Below are 19,516 nucleotides of genomic sequence, written 5' to 3'. Positions count from 1 at the left end.
TTGTGCTTCATAAACTTTCCTTAACAAGCTTAAACCCTCTTAGTCCCATTAAGGGTTGCAGGAAATTAACTGTATATTTCTCTGAAGTTGGGATACACCAACTACCACCATAATTCAAACCCTGATTTCCTAGTCATAGAAACACAAAGTTTACATCCATTCCCGTAAGATAAGTCATCCTTTCCCTCTAACTGTGTGGATATTTAATAATAAAAAAGACTAGGTACTGTGCACTGCTTTTTAGTCTAATTATTCATGTTTTCTAGGAGTTAACAGCAAAGAACAGCCTTAGCACTATTTGGACACTTTATATTGGGCAGTGAATGCATTTATCAGTATTAAATTATCTTGTGAATGGAGGGGTGGCAGGAAGTTAACTGCCAAAAGAACCTAAAATAATAACTTTCTACTGGGTGGGTATATAGTATTTTGTCAGCCAGCAGCTTATTTACAGCAATATGACTATGAAGATTTTTATTCATCCAGGTCATGGTATATCTAGTATAAGTAAATCTTAAGCAACTGGACTTGCTAAATAATCATTGAAGACGTTTCACTACTCATCCGAGCAGCTTCTTCAGTTCAACTGAGTGGTATGGGAAGTCCTCAGCATATGAACTCTTCCACTAACCCAATCACAATGGCACATTGTAACTCGTCAGATAGGTGACACCTAAAACTCACAGAGGTGTGACTGCTGTGGAGTTAATTTGATATTATTTAGTGTTTGTCCCTTGGAATACAGGATTTATTGATTTTCTAAGCAGTGGCTACCAGGACTCAATAGCTGTGGCAGGTCATATTATTAAGAACTGTAAAGAACATGACTATCCTTGGGCAGGAGAGGGATGCATCAAAGTATGGCTTAAATCTGGTGCTATGGTTGTTGGATTTTGTTTCCAACAAGACCAATGATACAAGGACTGTATCCTCTTGCAGAAGTTTAAAACTCTATCTTTTGAGCTTGATAGACAATGTCTTGGAGGTATGCATGGGTGAACAGCAGGATATGATGGCAGCCTACCCTGTTGCCTAACAGTGGAGCACAGGTATGGGACCCCATATCCGGAAACCTATCATCCAAAGAGTTCCAAATTTCGGAAAGGTCATCTCCCATAGACTCCATTTTAACCAAATAATTCACATTTTTAAAAATGGTTTACTTTTGCTCTGTAATAATAAAACAGTACCTTGCACTTCATCCCAACTAATTTAATTAATCCTTATTGGAGCCAAAATACTCCTATTGAGTTTAAGTACTGTTTAAATAATTTATTTAGCAGACTTACAGTAGGAGATCCAAATTACGGAAAGGCCCCTTATTCGGAAAACCCCAGGTCCAGAGCATTCTGAATAACAGGTCCCATACCTGTACTAAATATGGAACTATTTGGGACTTTTAGGTTGCTGTCTAGAAATTATTTTTTATAGCTTTGAGTGACAGGATGCAAGAATATATTTGCTGCTCACTAGACAATTGCTGCCAAGACTGTGTCACTCTGAATCCTCTCTTGAATATGTAATGTCTATATGGTTAGGATGTCTTAGCCAACAATGCCGAATTTTGTGTCTACATGGAATACTTTCCACAGTAAATGTAAATATTCTTGTTGTGGTTAATGTTTAAATATACATGCCCAAGGACCTGTGCAATGAACTCTTTCACTGTTGGCTTCACTTTAAAGAAACATGCAACAAAGTCATTACAAAATGTGTCAAAATATAACATTGTTGGGAGTGCTTCCTGCACTTAAGGTGCTTTTCTAGTTGTGGTGCTGCTTCTAGAGAATTCTGCCATGTCACCAATGGATAAGAGCTAAAGAAGGAAAACCAGGACTGAGTGCTGGCCTTCCTACTTTAAAAATATGTGCTACACAGCTAACTAATGGCTTATATAATATACAAATTAGAAATTACATTATTTAATGGAAATCTGTACAGGATTCTCCAAGAAGTGGTTAGTTTACCAATGAGAGATCACTGCCCCACCACATACTCACTTTTTTAACCTAAACATAACTGAAATAAAAGAAAATTGGCGCCTCTTTTTTATCTGTTCCATCTACTGCTGTCCAGAACTCAGAGAAACAGAATGGGCATTTAGAAAACATGAAAAGAGCTTTAAAAATATTTAAATGACTGTGTTCTGTCGACATGAAAGGGATGTGGAATTCTGCTGTCTCGCTGACCTTATTAAAAGGCAGATCAGGTCAGCCATTTTGTGTAACCTCTTCAGCAACCAAAAGGTTAACCAAGCCATCACCAGAAACTGCATTGGGATGAAAGGGTAGGGTAGTTTATGACAACAATCTAACTAAAACTCATTAAAGTCTTTTCTCATAGAGTGACATGCATTATCAGCAGAGATTAATCTGATGAGTCTTTAGGTGAGTTCCATTTTTAAAAATGCAATAACAGAGGGCTTTGTGTCATCTGATGAAAATCAATTAGAGTGGGTAAGGCCACAAGGAAAACTAACATCACTCATCGCCAGCCCCCCGGCAGCTGAAATGATTTGTCTTCCAAGCCTGGGTGATCAGGAGCTGGAGTGATATTGCTGGGAAATTAATTTCTTTTTTATACTGTGGCCCCACTTTCTTCATTCTAGAGGACCAATACACAAATTATTTTTAATCAAGGTTGCTATGCCATTAATATCAACTGGGTCTTTGAAGATTTTTTTTCTTTTTTTACTCAACTTATTCATTTTCCTTGTGAGCTTTGAGTGTAAATAAAGAAAGGTTACTTGCAATGCCCTTACAGCTTTGAATCTCCATCAACTACTAGGCACTCCAGCGAATGGTGAAGACAATAGACTCCTCCGAATACGGCACACATCCTACAGAAAGAAAGGGAAAATATTACAGCATCTAATTGCAACTTGCGTAAAACAAATCTTGACCTGAGCAATAGCTAACACAGAAATTCAAATGATGCTTGCTTAGATGATACTGCTATTGTAATATTCTAAAACATGAAATTCAAACAACAATACTTTACAAATATTGCCTGAAACACTTGCAACTTATTAAATAGCAAGAGAGCACTGCAAAGAACTGCATCCCTGTTTCACTGCTTAAAAGTAAAACTTAGCCCCACTTGTTTTTCAGTGATGTGGATATCTAAACAATTGGTTCTCCTTTAGAGTAACTTAACGTATGTAGAGTAAAGTATGTTATAGAATGGCCAATTTTAGGCAACTTTTCAATTCTTCATTATTTATTTAGAGTTTTTGAATTATTTGCCATCTTATTCCAACTCTTTGCAGCTTTCAAATGGGGGTCACTGATCCTTGAGACAAAATCTATTGTTCTGTGAGGCTACAGTTGTATTGTTACTTTTCATTACTAATCTTTCTTTTCAGATTCTCTCCAATAAATAAATCAGTCTCACTGAAATCACTCCCTGGTTGCTAAGCTAATTTGAACCCTAGCAACCAGATAACTGCTAAAATTCCATACTGAAGAGCTGCTGAACTAGAAGCAAAATAATGAAAAAAACAGAAATAATAAAAAATGAAGGCCAATTGCAAATTATTTCAGAATATTACTCTATCATACTTAAAGTTAACCCAAAGGTGAACATCTACTTGATAGGATACTGGGAACTGTAGTACAGTTTTTACACTTAGGATAAAAAATGTCTCCCCACCCTTATTTGCTTCTGCTTAAAGCTTTTGCCCCCATGTACAGTATAAGTAAATGCTTCTATCTAATATCAATAAAAACAGAGCTACAAGCAATTGCTGCAAATCAAAGAGCTTGAATGAAGATAACAAAATTAGTAAGAGATAATCACTAATAAGAAGCCTCACATAATTTTCAGAATTGTGTGCAATTTTTCTGTATGTTTGCATCTTCTAAATTACTTAAAAATCTGCTAAACTAGTATATAAATCGAAAACAATTTCAAACTACCCTGCAAATGTTTTAATTCCTTAAGCAGAAAACTGAGATTTAAACTTTTGTCAGTTTAGGCCAAATTCTGGAAATACAAAAAAGTACGCTCTAATGTATAAGAAGTTTATGCCCTTTTGCAGATTGGTATTCAAACAGTGCCAGTAAATCTTAGAAGCTCTATTAACTAATGCATTTGGGAAGAAAAAGTATTCCTTTAAATGTAGTGTGAACTGTGCAGTGAACGGCAATAGAAGCAACTTGCAAACCAAGTTCTGTACCTGCTGCAAGGTCACAGCTACCTTGTGCTAATACATCTAAGCATAAGTAACTGCAAGTGCATTTGAACAAGATATTTTAATACACACAATTCTGCATCCATATTTGCACACTGCTAGTTTAAATTAACTGCACTGCATAAAAAATACACTTTAAGGATGGATAAAAGTTTCTGGATAACAGATACATGAATATGCTGAATTTATTAGCAATGTCTGTGCAAGCTCTCAAGAACCAGAATTATTGACAAGAGCCGTTTTTTTTTTCTTTTTTAAACAAAAGCCAACAAGGTTAAACTCTGTAGGGCATAAACCATACAGTAGACATATGGATTATGTTATGAAGAATATTGAAATTAATTTCTAGTATCATGTAAATCTAGACCTTCATTTTAAGGTAAACATGCCCTTTAAGTAGCTTGCTGCAATATCAGACTGTTGAGTGTTTATAGATTATTTCTTTAAAAGCCACACACACATGTGTAAAGGACACAATGGCTGCAGACTGCGTATAACAGTAAAGCAGTGAAAGGCTTTTGTCTGATGAAAAGACAAGAGTCTTAGGATGTTGCGTTGACAGCACTGAGGTGTAACACAGCATGCCAACATACAGAACAAATGATTGCTATCATATCATTGACAGGAGATATACTCAGCAGTACTTAAAGCTTCACAGGAAAGCTCATCCATGGGAACATTCAATGCAGAGGTCCAAACAACAAAGTATTAGGCTAACATGCAGTATTCATGATGTGATGGAGTCAGGTAAATCCCACAATCCCCCATCTGCACAATAGACCATTCAGCTTTATTTGGCCACAGCCAAAGTACCAAGTAAGACTTTGATGCCATTAACCCCAAACGACAGACGGTTAAACTGATATTCGGCACTCTAATTAACTTGCTGCTGTCACCAACAATGAAGAGAATTTTGCTGAAAGACAGAACTAGACTGTACTCCACTTCAACTTTGCCCTAGTGACTTCACATCATATTACAGCTAAATTAACAGTTGTGAAAATGTTTGGCCTGGTAGGCCCATCCTGCGTAGCCTTTAAATGCCATTTCAGTTTCTATCAAAGGCAGAATCAGCAGTTGTAATTTTTAATACAGCTGCAAAACAATAGGGTCCATTAATAGCTGAACTCCTGACAGCGCTACTCATGATGATTTATGAGTTTGTGTATAATTTGATTATTCTATTAATTTTGCTGATTACTGTTTCAGCTAATACAGTGAAGGTCACTCCCAAAATAAATCTTCATTACGTTTCACAGAAAGTAAATGCCTGCAACTACTTGTTTTCTTTAATTAAACACTAATGTAACAGGAAAGAAAATAGGCTTCGGGCTGGCCGCATCTGTTTTCGAGAACATGGCAGTTTCAGTTCTGTGTAGCGACTACATTCAATGTGCTGAGACGCCAATCATGCTTCCCAGCTATAGCCTTGCCTTCGCTGAAATCAGAAACAAAATTCCTGCACAATGTACATTTGCTAACAAATTGTTGGGAGTCACTTAAAACATAAAAGCTAAAGTTAGTGTGTTAGCCTTTTAGTCATTAGGGCAACCAAAATGCAGTATGACCTGAAATTTGTTGTTCTGTAATTGGCGCTAAACTGTACATATGTGCATGTGAAATATATTTCCAATAATTAATTTAAGTAATATAATACAATAGCACACAGCCAGGTACACAGATATCATAAACCTTTCTTTAAAATGTGACACATGCCATTTCAGTCACAATAGGGAAATATTAAGGCAAAGTCAGAACAGAACATGCTGAATCCATATGCTCAGCATTGCTTACCTGAGAACTACTTCATGACCACAGGGGAGTATATTAGGTAACCAATGTGGCAGCTCACACTAATACATGCAAATATGTTGAGACAAGATGCTCTGTACAAACAATAAGAAATATGCCATACGTTTATATAGGGTGGGGTCCTTTTTGATTTGTGATGCAACTGCTTGTTAAATGTGATGCAAAAATAGATTTTTTTGTACTTCTCACCTTGAATTATGTACACCATGCTTATTGTACTCATTGTATCTAGTGACCTAAAGTCTGTTTTTCTAAAAGAATAAAATTAAATTCCCCTAGGGCTGTGGCAGCAGTGATTAACCCACCGTGGAGAACCATACATTCATATAAGTCCCATGATTATTGCCTGAAAACACACTGTGTTTTCAGGTGATATTCTCTCGTGCAGGGAATCGTGTAGCACTTTGATGTCAAAGGGAAGTGCTTTGTGGCATGCAATGGCCATTTTAATCAAAAGACAACATGTGCCATAGCCTTTACAATGACTTGCATGAGTAATAAGTGAAGATCAGATATATTAGGAAATAAGGAAAATACAATGACTGTAAAGAGAGAAAGCAGAAGTCTAGGAACTGGAAACACCAGATGCTTGGGACCTAGGCTTTTCCAGGCAATGGGTCTTTCCATACTGTGCAGCACCAACCAAGGATTCTAAAAACATTTTAAAGAATAAGAAAACCTTTTTTTTTTTTTTTCTATCAGTAAAATTATTCTTAACAGCATCCAGAATTGCCTACCTTTGTCACTCTGTTCTTTCTGACCTGGTTCCTCAGTGACAAGCTGCTGCATTCCTCTCCTTCCTTGTTCAGAGTGAAGCCATGCCCCCACTTCCTGTTCAGGTCTCTCATCAAGAAAAAACCCGGCTAATGCACAAACTGGCTCCTGCTGCCTCCAGGCATGCGCAGAAGGCTCTCCACTTCGACTACAGGTAGGAGAGGAATCGAGCAGCTTGTAACTGAGGAACCAGGTCAGAAAGAACAGAGGGACAAAAGCAGGCAATTCTGGGAAGCTGTTTAGAGTAATTTTATTAATAGAAAAAAAAAAAAAAAAAGGTTTACTTATTCTTTAACATTAAAGCCTGTTTGCATAAGCATGAATCGAACTTCAAAATATCAAGTGATGTCTGATTATCAGAGAAAAACAGGACACTATGCAAATAGAACAGCCATGCTTGCATGTGATATATTTGTAATTTGAATTTTTATTAGTTATTAATAATTGTCATAATTGCATCAGAATACCATATATTTATTTCTTTTTGTGTGGATTTGTTTAATAAAATTTAGATATTATGTTAGGCCTAGTAAATATAACAAAACAGGATTATTTTCTATTCAATTCTAACCACTAAAATATACCATAATTAATACAGGTATCGGACCACTTATCTGGAAACCCGTTATCCAGAACGCTCCGAATTACAGAAAGCCCGTCTCCATTTTAATCAAATAATTCAGAATTTTAGAACTGATTTCCTTTTTCTCTGTAGTAATAAAACAGTACCTTGTAATTGATCCCAACTAAGATATTAATAATCCTTATTGGATGCAAAACAATCCTATTGGGGTTAATTAATATTTTATTGATTTTTTAGCAGACTTAAGGTATGGAGATCCAAATTACAGAAAGACCCCTTATCCGGAATACCCTTGGTCCTGAGCATTCTGGATAACGGGTCCTATACCTGTACCATGTTTAAACTGTCTTGTGGTAACACTGAAGGGGAAAATGGATACCAGGCAAATTGCTGAAGTAATATAATACAATTATATATTGTCTTCTTCTATGTAATACAATAATACTCTACTGCACAAGCGCCCGGCCCAGGGATTTCGCCGGCAGAAAAAGAGGAAGAAGGAAGCGCTCACTCAAGGTACCCTGGGGCTGGTGCTATTATCTCCTAACAGGGGCACCAGCACGGGGTAAAAGGTAAGCGATTTAAGTCCCAGCTCTAGCCGTTGTAGCTCAAATCACACATTCCTAAGGGTGGGGGGGGGCGTGAGTTTTATGAATTCTTATGGGAGGGGGGAGCGGGAGGGGGGAGAGAGGAAAGAACTGCCCAGACTCTGGCCCCAGGAAGGAAGGATTTTTCTAAGAGAGGAAGTCAGATACCCTAAGAACATTTTTACAAAAAAGAAGACAAGAAATCCTGTGTTTCCTTTAAAGTGATACTGACACTTATTACACTTTTTTCTAAAAACCTGCCATTGTAATTTTATTGTTAAAAGTTACTTTACTGTTATAACAACATTTTAAAAGTGTAGTCGCATTACCAGAACGAGCATATCAACTAAAGTTTAACAGGGCAGCCATCTTTCCTATTCTCTTGAATGCTACCTTTTAAATGCCTTCAGAAAAAAAAAACAGAAAAGGACTCATCCAATTTCAAGGTCCTGCAATTACGTGTAAGAGTCCTGAAGCAGGCAGTTGACGGAGCACTCAAGCCTGCCTGGGGGGGGGGCGAGGGAGAGGTACGAAGAGCCCAGTGAGGATAGGAAATGGCTAAGGTGAAATAAAACTCACAGGCAGCAGACGGAGCATGTTAAACATCAAAGGGATCCGGAAAGGAAAAGAAAAAGGTCACATGTGAGGGTCAGGTAGAGACGCTGGCTCAAAGGAAGAGAATGTGTAAGGGGAGGCTCCTGCCAGTTTGTGACGTCAGAAAGCTCCACGTCTGACAGACAGCTAGAGAAGAAACAGTCGGGCTGTCAGACAGTCGGGTCCAGGAACTTAAGTAAGATTTACTTAGAGACACAGAACATTCAGGAAAAAATGGTCAACATGACCCATAGGTAGGTTTCGATGCAGATTCATTTTTTAAAAATAACTTTTTTGATGTCAGTATCAATTTAATAGAGGACTCAGTGCAGCTTTTCTGTGAGTACTTATGGCTGTATTTACATAGACCTTTCTGATAAAGCTTCTACCTTTCCTTCTCCTTTAAAAGTATGCTTCTGGAGAACTATTCAAAAAGTTTAACTTGTGACTACATGATTTGAAAATTACTACCAACAGAATTCCCCAAAAGGCAAAGTCTGATAGGGATGATGAAATGGAGTTTAAAACAGCTGTTAGATTACTTATTGGATACTTTTAGTTAAAGGCATTTGCTTATGTAGCTACACACAATTAGAAACTATGCAGGTTATTAAGAGGTACCATGCAAAATAACAAGTGCTTTTTTCCAACTGTTTCTACATCATGTACGACAGATAATGCAACTGAGCAATTTCTGCTTACATGGCAGTGTTTTTATATAGATGGATATAGATTTTTTTTTTTAGCCCTATTTGCTTAAGATGAATCCTTCACACATGGCACGAGGTGCCTTAGGGAAAGATCAAAGGAGACAGATGCCGGAAGGCATGAAAAAGCCTGACTCAATACATTAGTATCTTCCAGCTAATCTTAAAAAGAACAGGGTCTCGGGTGACTTTGCTTTCTTTCATTTACCCGCAGCTAGTTAAAATTGGCTTTCCTCAAAAAGACATAAAACACAAATAAAATACATAAATGCCTTCAATAAGTATATCTCAGTGCAAAAATCCCAGTGAATTAAGACAGAGCGTATGTGATGAGAGAGAAATGCCTTGAGATGCAATGTAAAAAGTAGCTAAAGTGTTTTTCTACAGATGAACAATCATGGGCAGTTGTGAGGAAATGAAAAGAATACTGTTAATAGAATGCAAGTTTCCTTAAAGGAAAAGAAAGGCTTATTATTTTAAAATTTCGAAAAAGATTCTAAACAGCCCAAAATGACATAACATTCTCCCTACATTCAGTCTCATGTCCTTTCTAAGACAGAAGCATGCACCAAAAATCAGTCACTTGCTTATTGTGCATGAAGCTCCTCCCCCTTCTGTATACAGATTCTTCTTTGAATAGGAAGCCTGTCAAAAAGATGTCTACTGCGCATGCTAAATGCCTTCTGCTTGAATAGAAACCAATCAGACATGTGCATTAGACAGCTCATTTGACTGACAAAGGCAAAAGAAAGCTTAGTATACTGGGGGAGGAGTTTTATTGTAGATAAGTAAGTAACTGATTTCAGCTCAAGGTTTTAGTTTCTTTTTTAAAGAACACGAGACTTAATTTTGTGAGAGAGGTATGTCATTTTAGGGACTGTTTCGAGGGATTCTAAAAGTTACTTATTTACAATTTACTTATAATAAACCAAGTAAACTGTAATGCCCCTTTAACCCTTTAAGTGCCACAGGACATAGATTCTACGTTCTGGGTACCAAAGTACCTAAGTGCCACAGGACATAGAATCTACGTCCTGCAACACTTTTGGGTTTACAAGCGCTGCGCTCGCTTTTAAAGCAGCGCGATTGTAAACCCCCCACATCCCCCTAGTCAACGAGCAAATAAGGTCATACTTACCGATTGGCTCCCCAGCCAATGACAGCAGTGGGCCCGCGATGATAACGTGTCCACTGCTGTCCCTTTAAATAGCTCCCCTCCTACTGTCGCCTCCTCCTCTCCTGCCTGCACGTGGACTGCTGGACCCCCCCTGCTGCCTTCCTGGCAGACTGGGTCGCCCTGATCGCCTGCCTGCCTTGGGCGAGCTGAACTACAACTCTACACCACTGTTTATTTTGCTTATTTCTATCTAAACTGTCTCATTTTTTTTTCTATTTCTTCTTCTGTTTTTCTCATTATCACACTTTTGCACACATACACACTTACAGACAACTTTGCCAAGCACACACATACACATACACTTCCACTTTATTTTTTTTCTTTATTTCTTTTCTTTCTTTGCTTTCTTTGGCAGTCTTTTTTTTCACTAAAACTTTATTTCTGATCTTGTTCTATAATTATAACATAATTACATGTTTTCATAATTGATTTCTGTTTTTTAATTATTTTATTGCATTTTAGCTTTTCTATTGCTATTGGGTGCTGAATTTGCGGTGATGTTGGTGGATCCAGGGCTCTGACCACCGATTTCATCGCAATTATTGTTCTTTCATTGCTTTTAGTGGTTTTATTGCATTTTCGTGATTTGATTTCATTACATTTGCATTGTTCTTTGGTGGATCTTCTGTTGGTTTAGGTGATTTTACTTATTTTATTGTGTTTTCTTTGCATTGTTCTTTATTGCATGTTTAGTGCACCAAAAAAGGTTGGTTTTTCAGTGACATTGGTGAATCCAGGGCTCTGACCACTGATTTCATTGCAATTATTGTTTTCATTGCTTTTAGTGGTTTTATTGCATTTTCGTGATTTGATTTGGCCACGTCTTTATGTGCACCCATACATATGGAGTATCGTTTTATTCAGGAGAACTTGCAGATTGATGTTTAATAAGATTTTGCTAGTTGCCATGGAGATTTTGGGAAGAAATCTAGGTTTGTATCTGGTTTTTCCTTGATTTCTGACCAAAGCGCTGACTTCTGCAAGGGACTGCGGACACAATTTTCTATTTAGAAAGAGAAGAGTTTTGTCTCTGAATAGCTGAAGGTGTGCACATTTTGGAAATAAATAGTTTGCGGGGGTTCTTTCACAGGTAGGAGGGCTAACACTGAAAAACTGCAGGTAGTGCACATAGAGTGCAGCCCCCCAATTTTTTTTTGTAATTGCTCTTATGCATTGCCCCTGCTTTGGGGTGTTTGGTGGCCACCTCTTTATGTGCACCCATACATATGGGGCATAATTTTGTTCGGGAGAAGTTTGTTTTTCAAATTCGCCTTGGTTCGAAAATCTTTGAGATTTTTTTTTTGCCAACTCCACATTTGATCTTGTGTCCAAGTTGCTCCAAATTTCACGATGCGCTGACAAAAAGTATTTGGCTTTTGAGTGAAAACTAGATTGCACCTAGAAACCTGAAGGTCTGCAGTTTCTAAAAATACCAAACATGAGGGGATATTTTAGATTTACATATAAGTTATGCTGCATCAACTGTTACAAGCGCTTTTGCACTTTGTTCTGGTGTGATACTGTACAAAGTTCTGCTTTAGTTTGGGGGTTACTTCTGGACAGGAACAGTGGGTTACCACCACATATTTGGTATCGTTGGACTTGGGAGTATCAGGGCTTTTACAAACAACAAAAAAATGTGTGTAAAATCAACTTTTCTATGGAAAAAAAACCTCAAAATAAAAATTTTCATAATTTTTTTTTTTTTTTTTTACATATTTCACCCAAAATACACATCATATCTCCAGAAAAGTTATAAAATTCAGTGTGTATGTTGAAGCCCAATTAGTGACGAAAAAAACTATATATAATTTCCCTAGTTTCATGGAGGTTTTCCTACCAAAAAACATTGTTAAAGTGAATGAGTACAAAATGCTTAAAAAACGTCTGGCACTGGGGGAACTGAAATGCCAAATTCGCCTGGCACTTAAAGGGTTAAAGGAGAAAAAGTAATTTTCGCACCTTACTGCCAATAGATTTGCCACATTAGTGGCTCCTAGAATGCTATATTTATTCTGCAGAAAGCTTTACTATACCTGAATAAAGAACCTTAACATCTCCCTCTGTTTAAGATCGCAGCTGCTATTTTAGCTTGGTCTTCCTAGCTTCCTTCTACAGCTCTAGCCGTTGTAGCTCAGATCACACATTCCTAAGGGTGGGGGGGTGATTTTTATGAATTCTTAAGGGAGGGGGGGGCAGCAGAAGGGAGAGAGCTGCTCAGACTCTGGCCCTGAGAGGAAGTCTGATACCTGAAGAACATGTGTACAAAAAAGGAGGCAAGAAATCCTTTGTTTCTTTAGATAGAGGACTTAGTGCAGATTTTCTGTGAGTGCTTACAGCTGTATTTACATAGACCTATTGATAAAGCTTACTTAGTTTATATTTTTACTTCTCCTTTAAATTATGTGAGATATTTTATACAGCAAACCAAGTTCAACATACTTGCTGCACAAAAAAAGTGTGCTAATTTCCCCTTACTAAGGGAAACATGAATATTTATATTTACAGCTATAAAGATAAAAAAAATATTTTAGCTTTTATACAAGACTGTTTTATATAAGTGTTACAACTTTACTGTCTCTCAAAGACAAATTATATTACATAAAAATATTTTCTGGAGATTAGTGCAAGAGCCTTCTCATACAATAGCGAGATGGGTGTGAAACCCAAAGCAATTTTTAGATACAAAAGCCCACCAGAGAGCACAAAGGCAGCCATAATTAAACACAAAAGGGAATAAATGTCCTAGATCCCTGTCATTACTATGTTGTTGAAAAGCAATTATTAGTTATATTGAAAGCCCTACAGAACCCTTACAGGGCTACAGGGACAAGTGGGGTTCTTTAAGCAGCCGTTAACAACACACAAAAGTATGCATTATGTAAACTGCCATTATTGTTACTCACATGCACCACACCACACTTATTTTTTTTGTCTCTCCAGTGGCCTTTGCAACTATGAATCCTGGGCTCTGACTTCTGAAACACTGTAGCAGAACCCAGCTGATTAACAGACCTGGAGGATAACTGACTTCTGTGACACTGTTTCAAGAGTGAGAACCATCAGTGAGTGCAGAAAGAGCTAAACAAAGACTGTTTTCAATTATACTATAAAGTATGCATTGGAAATTAATGTAAATATTAAAATCGTTTTTTTTTCTTCCTTTTTGAGGTAGAGATCCACTTTAATTTTTTTGCCAGGCATGGATTTGCAGCAAATTTCCTTATTTCACCATTGGTGAATCGTTTTGCCAAACTTCTGCAAAAATGTGACGCAAAAATTCTCGGTTGCATCAAAAAAAGGATGCAGGTGCGTCATAAAAAGGCACGCTTACATCAAAAAAGACAGGCGGCACACACGCTTCCTGAATTTTTCCATAGTTTTGCAAATTTTTCGCCGAAGAGAAACGGGACAGATTTGCTCATCGCTAATCCCCTTTAAGCATAAAAAGCATTATCATCATCATAATTGCCCTTCTATGAAGTTACAGTATATAAAAATCACAGGATGTTCATATTGTTTTTTTTACCAAAATAATTAACAGAAAATTGCTAGTAAAACATCTTTATTTCTGTAGTACCAAGAGCAGAAAAATAACACTGGCTGCCCAACTCCTATCCACCCACATTAACTATTGAACTGACTCATTAATTCTAATTTAGGAAGAGTTATTTAAAAAAAAAAAAAAAATCTTACACTATATAAGCTTAAAGAGAATGTGTACAAGGGCACAGGAGTGTTCCACAGATTTATGAACGATAATGTTCACTGATCTGTAAATAACCTTAAAAAAATATTGAGTTGCTTTTTTCAGTCTATCCATCAATCACACGAGAAAGAGCTTGTGTGTGATAAATTATCCCACTGTCCTGCTGATTATTCCATAAAGAAAAAAACAAACAGTAGCAGCAAAAGTTAGTTCCTTTTACCATAGAAAAACATACTTGACTGCTCAACTTAAAATCAAAGGGAAAGTTGAAAAAAAGAGATTTAAAATGTTTCATTGTCAAGAAGACATAAGCAACTGTAATCAAAATCCTTCTCAGCATGCAAGTAGAGATAAGGTTTAGCAGGGACTGCTAGAAATTTTGGCATCAGTGGTCGAGTTTGATTCTTTTTTCATGATTTTGATTGATTTGATGATTTTTTTGCACTTAAAAAAACTCAAATTCGAGTTATGGTGCAAAAACCTGACTGCCTGGTATTTATTAAGTGCAAAGACCGAAAACTCGAATGTAAAAATGTACCTTTTAAAAGCTTGCGATTTTCTATAGAAATTAATGGAAGTTGTCCTAGGCAAAGTCAATTTTCGAGTAGACATATTCGGGTTTGTAATCACAAAAATTTGAGCACGAGTTTACCACATTAATAAATAAGCAAGTGTTCTATATGTGAGTTATTTCAATTTACAAAAACAAACTCGAATTCACAAACTCGAAAACTGAAAAATAAGCCCTTAAAGGAAAACTATTGCCAAACAACGTAGGTCTCTATTAAAATATATTGCATTAAGAAGCTCCTATGTAAAACCCTACTTTATCTAAATAAACCATTTTCATAAAAATATACCTTTTTAGTAATGGGTACTCCTAATAGAAATTGCCATTTTAAAAATTAAGAGCCACCTCCTGAAATCATAGGATTCACAGTGCACACATACAAGCCAAGGCACACATACAAGCTAGGCCACATCAGCCAATTAATAGAGTTCTGCTTTTGCTTCCACACTTCTTCCTGTTACTGTTAGAGCTGCATTATTTATAGTCATGTAATCTTATTGAGACATATAAATATTCCACTTTGGTCGAGATTCTTTAATAGGTCACTTAAGATAATATAAATCTGTTAGTTAGGTATTCATTCTGGGGGGTATAGTTTCCCTTTAAGTGTTAAGTGTTTAAGTTGCTTATGACTGGCTGCAGACTGTCAAACATGGGCACATATGCAGGTCCCTGTATCCTAGTTTGCAATTAGCTAGAAACTTTAAAGTGCTGATCCAAACACCTTCGGAGATGTGACAGTTTTATGATCATAACCTTGTTACTAAAACACCCCCCAAACCCCGTTGTATATTTTTGTAGCAGTTATTCTGCAGGGTTGTAGCACCTCAACATTACTTTTGTTCAGAATATGTTCAGAAGGAAAACAGAGAACTCTTCTGATGGTGCTCAAAGAGATCAAAGCCTCCAATGACCTTTCTCATTTCTTTCCCGAGAAGCAACATCAGTTTTCCTTCTAAACATACCCTGTTTCCCCGAAAATAGGACATCCTCCGAAAGTAAGGCGCCCCCCCAATTTTTCACCCCCCTCGGAAAATAAGGCAACCCCCGAAAATAAGACACCCATCTAGGGCTGGGCGATAAATCTCACCTAAACGATGGAATAAATGTGTACTGTATTCTTCTTCATGGAAAAATAAGACATTCCCTGAAAATAAGACCTAGTGCATATTTTGGAACTTAAAAAAATATAAGACAGTGTTTTATTTTCGGGGAAACACGGTATTCTCCTCAACAGTACAGTCATATGAAGTGACCAGAATGTTGTGATGTTACAAAATGTATTAAATAAAAAAATGAACTGCTTAAGTGATTATGAGAGTATCTTGAGCAATTTTACATTCTTATTTTTAAGGTTTATATATCCTTTAATGGTGGTCTTATGTCTTCACAATGTAAGGACCAGCATATGGGCTTTACCTTGACGTGGTATGTTGGCTTTGCAGTTTTATTAGTTGCACAGATACTGAACGGATTGATCAATACCTTTCTTTGTTTTCTTTTTGTCTTGCAAACAACACATTACAATAAATATTAAATTGATGAGTAAACAAGTTTCTCAAGACATTCTTTATGAGATTGTGCCAGTGGGAGGGTATAAAATTAACCCTTTTAAATAAACCTGTTCTTTAGAAAGCTACAAGTAATTTTCCTGCTTCTCTGACAACATATTTATTGCAATGCACGTTATTTATTGCTATGTATAATTTAGTGCTAACAAATAAAAATGATTAACTGTATTTCTAATACGTACAGACTAACCACTGGCCATTTATCTGCAAGTACAACAGGTACAGCAAGTTGACTGCTTTGCTTCTGAAACATACAGTATGAAAAAACGCAAGTTTCATGGGCATTTTAAGTTGACTGCTTTACTTCTGGAACATAAAGTGGGTGAAAATTTCTGATCAGTCAAAAAAATTAACAATACAAGTTATTCAGGTAGCGTATATTCATTCCACTTCTTTGGTGCCCCACAAAGGACCCATGTCCTTACTCCTCAAATAGAACCTTGTTTGAAACATTGCCTGGATTTGTTAAGTGTAAATAAAATGTAAGATTATCTTTACAAGTGATAACTGTAGAGCCTACTTAAAGGACTATGATAAAGGGGTATAATATGCCAGGGCAGAATTTTAGTCTTTCTCACTGCATGGGATTTTTAGTAAAATTACATGGTTCTATATTGTACACTGAACCTTTTACAAGAATATACTAATATTAAATATTACTAAACAGGTAAAGGACCTTTTAAAATGGACCTTTCAGACATCAGCCATTTTGGCATTAGTAAAGTATTGTTCTGTTTATGCAGGATCCATTTATAATGCAAGGATGTGACTTACAAATGTCTTTGAATCATTCACATAAATATGCATGTGTGCCATTTATAACAGTAGCCTTGATGAGAACACAAAGAGTAACTGGCTGCTAGAATTGCTTAAGAGGTTTACATTAAAACCGAATGTGGGCCGGTGGTTAGAAATCACAGGACAAACGACACCTTATTCTGATAACCTGGCGATAAAAGCTGTAAGCTTTGATGTATTAGTGCTGCAGTCACCACTTTAGTATACATACTAAACAAAGGCCAAGAAAATTGTTCATTACCAGTCTGGCAATAAAATCCACTGACACGTCACATTTGAGGCTGCAAAATATAGTTTTTGGTGACATTAAAAATCATTTTTTGCTGTGATTAAAGAATTATCACAACAATGCCTTTGGATTTCTCACTTTTTTATGCAATGGGTACTTCTACATTTAAAGAAGATACCAAGAGGGCACTTTCCTGATACAAAATGTATTTTTAAAAATGTTAGAAAGAAATTACAGCAGCGGTGAGACCTCTGGACATACCATCTTTTAAATACCTTATCTTAAAATCATTTTTTAGTATGATGCAGAGAAAAATATTCGATGATATTGTGCAATTAGTATCAATTTTTTATTTTTGTCATTTTTTATTTAAATAATACATTTAAAGGAAAACTATACCCCCCAAACAATGTAGTTCTCTATAAAAAAATATATTGCATAAACAAGCTCATCTGTAAAACCCTGCTTCAGCTAAATATACCATTTTCATAAAAATATACTTTTTTAGTAGTATGTGCTATTTGGTAATCCTAAATAGAAAATTGCCATTTTAAGAATTAAGGGCCGTCTCCTTGGATCATAGGATTCACAGTGCTTACAAACAAGCCAAGGCACACATATATGCTAGGCCCCCTCAGCCAATCAGTGGACAGAGTTCTGCCTTTTGCTTCCATACTATTTCCTGTTACGGTTAAAGCTGCATTATTTCTGGTCATGTGATCTCTGATGGAGCACACAGCACATCACTAAATAGTGGATCAAGGAAAAGGCTGTAAAAGGGCAATATTTACTGATAAATATATTCCACTTTGGCAAGATTCTTCCAAAAAATAGCAAAATACAAAAACAAAATAAATCCTACTCATCCAAGTTATAATTAAATCCCTCAACAACTCCCTTAGATCATCGCGGCTTTTCATAAGGTTGCAGCTGCAACATTATTATTTCAGTAGCACAAAAATGTGGCACGAGATGAAGCCCACCCACTCTTATCCACTTTAGACTCCAGTTTCTTAGGCTGAAATCTATACAGGCGTGAGGTACTTTTTTTTTTTTTTTTATAAACATCATTTCAACATTTTTTTTTGACATTTTAAAGGTCACATGCGCAGGGGGGTATCTACCACATAGGCAATGAAGGACCTGTGCCTAGTGTGGCAGCTTTAGGGGGTGACCCTCTGGTGCCTATATGTTAAATAAACATACAGAAAAAAAATCTCCCTAGCTTGCAGCAGATCATGTGGGTCTGAATTGACAGATTTCTCTCATGATCTGCAGCTGCACTGTATATTCCAGTCAGATGGACAAAGTATTCTCCCTTTTTCTTTTGCCTTCTACTGTGTGCTCTAGTTCTTGTTGATTTATATATAACACATTATAACCAGAACTCACCTGCAGAAGCACTGAGGAATCTCTCCCAAGCCATACATAGGGAAGAGAAAAGGAGTATTGCCATATCGTCCAAGGCACCTAAGGAAATGTTGCATTGCTTTCAACCCTTCTATGGTTTTGGCATTTTCTGGCACCATCGCAATGGAGTACAGAACAAAGTGCTGCAAAGTTGGAGTCAACTGTTTGGACTTTAAAAACTCTAAAAAAGTTGAATTTTCATAATCTGAAGAAAAAGAGCAACATTTAGGCAAGTTATGGAGAGCAACGTCAGGAAGTTGGCTAAAAGTAAAAATAAATAATGAAAAAAACTTAATGCAAAGCTCAATAAAGAATTAGGCTAGATATGCTATACCTAATATCCTAACAGAGGTGTCACTTAACCCATGCTATAAGGCAGAGTCCTGCACAGGGTTGGGTACCCGGTTGTTGCACCCTTACCTTAATGCGGCTCCCATGCACCTGACCTGCTCCTGTGCGTATTCCTTGCCAGTGCCTGCCTGCCTCAGCAGCTCTGCCTGTATGTGGCCTGCCACCCTAACTTGCTTCCCCTGAGCTTGAGCCACTCTGGTCTTAAATATAAATATGCATGTTTTGCTTTAGTAGGAAAATAATATTGTAGTTAATGATTTGGCTGTAAGATAATTATTAAGACTTGGCATAACTTATGGCCCACCCTTTGAGCCCTTACCTAGTAATAACACGTCACATGACAGTGATGATGTGATTGTAATAAGAAATGTCTTATTTGAAGTTGAACTAATAAATGTGAAAAAGAATGCCTGCCAATATGTCTCTCTCTTTTTGATTTTATTACTATTTA

At 36.7% G+C, this 19,516-nt stretch overlaps 1 protein-coding gene across 1 annotated transcript in view; it reads right to left on the bottom strand.

Moving 5' to 3' along the window:
• chm (choroideremia (Rab escort protein 1)) overlaps nucleotides 1-19,516 on the bottom strand; it is an 82,151-nt gene that overhangs the window by 29,080 nt on the left and 33,555 nt on the right. The window contains exons 8-9 of the mRNA XM_002938547.5: nucleotides 18,697-18,919; nucleotides 2,762-2,839 (exon numbers count right to left, since the gene is read on the bottom strand). Of these exons, the coding sequence (XP_002938593.1) occupies nucleotides 2,762-2,839; nucleotides 18,697-18,919 (301 nt within the window). The remainder of the gene's footprint in view (nucleotides 1-2,761; nucleotides 2,840-18,696; nucleotides 18,920-19,516) is intronic.

The sequence above is a fragment of the Xenopus tropicalis genome, chromosome 8, assembly GCF_000004195.4.
Source record: "Xenopus tropicalis strain Nigerian chromosome 8, UCB_Xtro_10.0, whole genome shotgun sequence".
Lineage (NCBI taxonomy): Eukaryota > Metazoa > Chordata > Amphibia > Anura > Pipidae > Xenopus > Xenopus tropicalis.
This window is presented reverse-complemented; position numbering and strand designations above follow the sequence as displayed.